The 3,661-nt window shown below is 39.8% G+C and overlaps 1 protein-coding gene across 2 annotated transcripts in view; it reads left to right on the top strand.

Annotated features, from left to right (window-relative positions):
• Positions 1-3,661, top strand: part of ccdc80 (coiled-coil domain containing 80) — a gene marked incomplete at its 3' end in the record, with an annotated part of 18,704 nt that overhangs the window by 10,394 nt on the left and 4,649 nt on the right. For both annotated transcript variants that reach the window (XM_035676423.1, XM_035676424.1), the window contains 2 exon segments: positions 367-503; positions 3,157-3,308. In XM_035676423.1, the coding sequence (XP_035532316.1) occupies positions 367-503; positions 3,157-3,308 (289 nt within the window).

Genomic DNA, 3,661 nt, shown 5'->3' with positions numbered 1-3,661 from the left:
GTAGCTGGAATTGAAAGCTGAGCTTGACTTTGTGGCCTGCCTGAACTAATGCTATGCTTAATTTCTGTAAGGGCTTTTATTTGTCATATGTGACAAATCACTATCTTACAAACAAAGAGGTTTGTCAGGTTTACATTTTTCACTTGCATCTCTTCAGAGCAAAATATCGAAGGCAAAACTGAGATGTCAGAAGTTATTATAGTTTGTGTGTTTTCCTGTTTAGGTTTCACTGATTTTATTTGATATGCTGCATTGCACAAGTCTTTTGTCCAACAGAATTTTTTTTAAATTAATTTACCTTCACAATCAAATAGTGTGAATTAGAGAATATAAACTGTAAATACTACTGTTGTGTTTTTCCTTCAGAAAATGACAAGCCTATGAAGGGTCTCCGTCAGGAGGACCTGGTGAACCAGGATCTGATCACAGAGCTGAGGAAGGAGTTCAGCATGACATATGATGACTTCTACATGGTCCTCACCGACACTGACATAAGAGTCAAGGTAATCTCTCTGCTCTATAGCCATGTCTCATAGTTAGGGGATTGGATCTTCTAAATCATACCCCTACACTCCTGTCAGACGAACTCAGGTACCCTCAAATCATGTTCCAGATGTGTTTATTTAAACAGATTTTAAATTGGATGTTCTTTAGCAGATATTACAATCGTTTTATATATATTCCTAAATATAATCAAAGTTTCTTATATTAAGTGAAAAAAAGCCAATGTTGCTTGGCTAGAATTATTAAAACCAGCAGAAAAACTGAAAGACCGTAATGGTCCTAAAGATAAGTTGTGCTTGAAAACTCAATTATTTAAGATATTTAAATATTATTATTATTATTATTATTATTATTATTATTATTATATTAAAGAATTTGTACCTTAATCTAAGATTAATAATTAAGAAATATAATCTTACAATAAGACACAATTTCAGAATCATTCTTATTTTGGACAAGACCACTTTCTCTTAAACTGAGAAGTTGTGCAAGTGATCTCCCTAAAAGTAAAATAAATCTTGTTCCTCTGCTGGCATATTGCTGGTTACTGCTTCAATAGAGCTCAATGTTAGATATGTTCTATATATGTGATAAGACTAATTTCCCAGAAACAAGACTTTTTTACTTTCTTGAGATTCCTTTAATCATGCCATGATATCTTCACAATCTGAACATGACTTTAATTCCCTCTATGGTTAAAATACCGACCTCTTTCTCATGGTGTACTGGTTGATTCCCTTGTTCCCTTCCCTGTTCCTTCCCTGTTCTTCCCTGTTTTTCTGCTTTATTCGTGGCACTGCTGTTGGTTTCCACCCTCTGTTTACATGATCACCACCCTTCTGCCCAACACTTTCACTCTGTCTTCCTCTTTGAAGGTGGACTGACTTGTCCTTGTACTGACACCTCCTTCACTAAAACACTGTTTTAATTCACATAACATGACATTTGCCCAACACCTGGGTGTGTGTGTGTGTGTGTGTGTCGGTGTGTGTGCGTGCGTGTGTGTGTGTGTGTGTGTGCATGCCAAGGTAAATCACCAGGCTGTTTTTGGACAGATTCATCAAAGAGGCCAGTGTTCACCTCTCTGCTGACAGAGGCAGAGACAGGGGAGTCTGTGAGTGTACAAGGATGTGGGTGTGGGCATGAGACAGAGAGTGGCAACGAGAGCAGAGCGGAGGAGAGAGGTGTGAAAGAGCGAGGGCGAGCTGTGCAGCACATTCAGCGTATTTCGAGGAAGGTGTGAGAGTTAGTGACCAATGCAGTGAAGCATTTCGTTTTGATGCAAAATATGGATTCAGTTTCTCTGTGACACTCATGAGTCATCATGTATACTCAAATTTCAGGTACCGTAAGTAAACAAATCACAATTACTGCGTGGTTTCTCCCTACAATATGCGCAAGTTAGAATGCAAGCTGTCCTAAGAAGTGTACAATTTTCTACTTTTACCTTTATTTCCTATTATGCTAGGTAGCCTAGTAGTCACTCAATTTTTCCACACTAAGAGCGCTAACTATGTAGGGGCCTTCATCAGTAACTGATTGCAGGATTTGTGTGTAAGTTTACATTTATAAAGATAAAATATTCTTTTTAATGCACTGATTGATACTTGTGTGTAGGTTGGATATATAAGCCCTACACACAATGTTACAGATCTGTTTGACATTTTTCATGGGCAAGTAGCATACATCCCACCCCCAGTTCCAGAGAACGGTTCAGTGATTGAGTGAAAAAACGACTGAGTGTGCAGTAGCTGCCAGGCTCTGGACTGAGGTCTGGACTCGACTCGAGTCACTCATTGAAGTCCTTGTTTGAGACATTGATTCCCGCCCATTCACAGGTTTTCCTGCTTCCTATGTTTTGAGCAACTGCACTATTGTTGCAGGCAGCGTGAGCACTACCTTACAATAACAGCTGTAGGCAGTATGAGTGGGAAAAGTCGGGGGTTTCATGTCTTTCACGAGTAGTGCGCACTTGATCAACAAGCTGACCAGGTACATCTTGGATACTAAAAACTGTCATTTAAAAAGATTTGTCCATTTTGGAGTGCCCCGGTTACAGCGTTATATTTGTTTAATCTTTATTATTAATTATATTTTGAAGAAAGAATATATGCAAGCTTGCTCATAATCAACCAATCGAGACTGAACTGGAAAAGGTCCATTTAGATCGGCTCCTGCTAGAAAACTTCACTTTATCTGAAACTGTTGCATAATAGCATGTTTCATCAAAGGCACTGCAAATAATAACCTCAAAACTAGAAATTCATTATTTACCTGATGCCGTGGCATATTGTCCGTCTTGGAAGATTTGTGTGGCTGGCTTACATTTTCTTGCATGTGTTAGATATTCATGCTGAGAATGCCTAGCATTTTGTAAATTAAACGGAATACTGTGTTATGTTACGCCTTGTGCTTCTTCCCAGAAGTTATAAAGAATGCGTGTGATGTGGCAAAGGCCATACCACATCTACTAACATGTTCCAAAACTTCACTTTATCACTTTATGGGAAACAGCTTCAGCATTGTTTTAAGCAATAGAATTTCATTTTGATATCCTCTGTGTTGTTTCCACAGACATATTGATGTATTTATCCTGTGGCTTCACTGACTGGTTGAATGACTGATTCTTGTTGATGCTTTCTTTTTTTTCAGCAATCCTACGAGGTTCCGATTGCAATGAAGGCGGTGTTAGACTACATCGACACCTTCTCCTCCCGCATCCGAGAGATGGAGCAGCAGAAGAGAGACGGGGTTGTTTGTAAGAAAGAGGATAAGCCCAGATCGTTGGAGAACTTCCTCTCCAGGTAAAGTTGTTTCCAGAGGCTTTAAATACACTACATGGGTATTAATATCCTGCTACAACAGCCTGCTCTTCTGGGATGGCTTCCCACAAGGTTTTGGAACCTTGCTTTGCTCCTGTCCAACCACAAGAGCATTAGTCAGGCTGACCACTGATGTTGGGTGATAAGACCTGGCTTGCAGTTCCAGTTCTTCCCAAAGATGTTGAATGGGGTGGAGATCAGGGGCCTCATGTACTAACGTTGTCACAAAATTCGTGCGTACGCCATTGTTCACGTTCACGTTCGGATGTACTAAAAGTGAACTGAACGTGAGAATGTGCGGTCCTCCACGGCAGCTTCATTGCTGGCGTACGTAC

Source organism: Morone saxatilis, unplaced genomic scaffold (assembly GCF_004916995.1).
Source record: "Morone saxatilis isolate NCDOM2014 unplaced genomic scaffold, NCSU_SB_2.0 Contig5, whole genome shotgun sequence".
Classification (NCBI taxonomy): domain Eukaryota; kingdom Metazoa; phylum Chordata; class Actinopteri; family Moronidae; genus Morone; species Morone saxatilis.
Note: the sequence above shows the minus strand (reverse complement) of the source record. Positions and strands in the feature narration are given on the sequence as shown.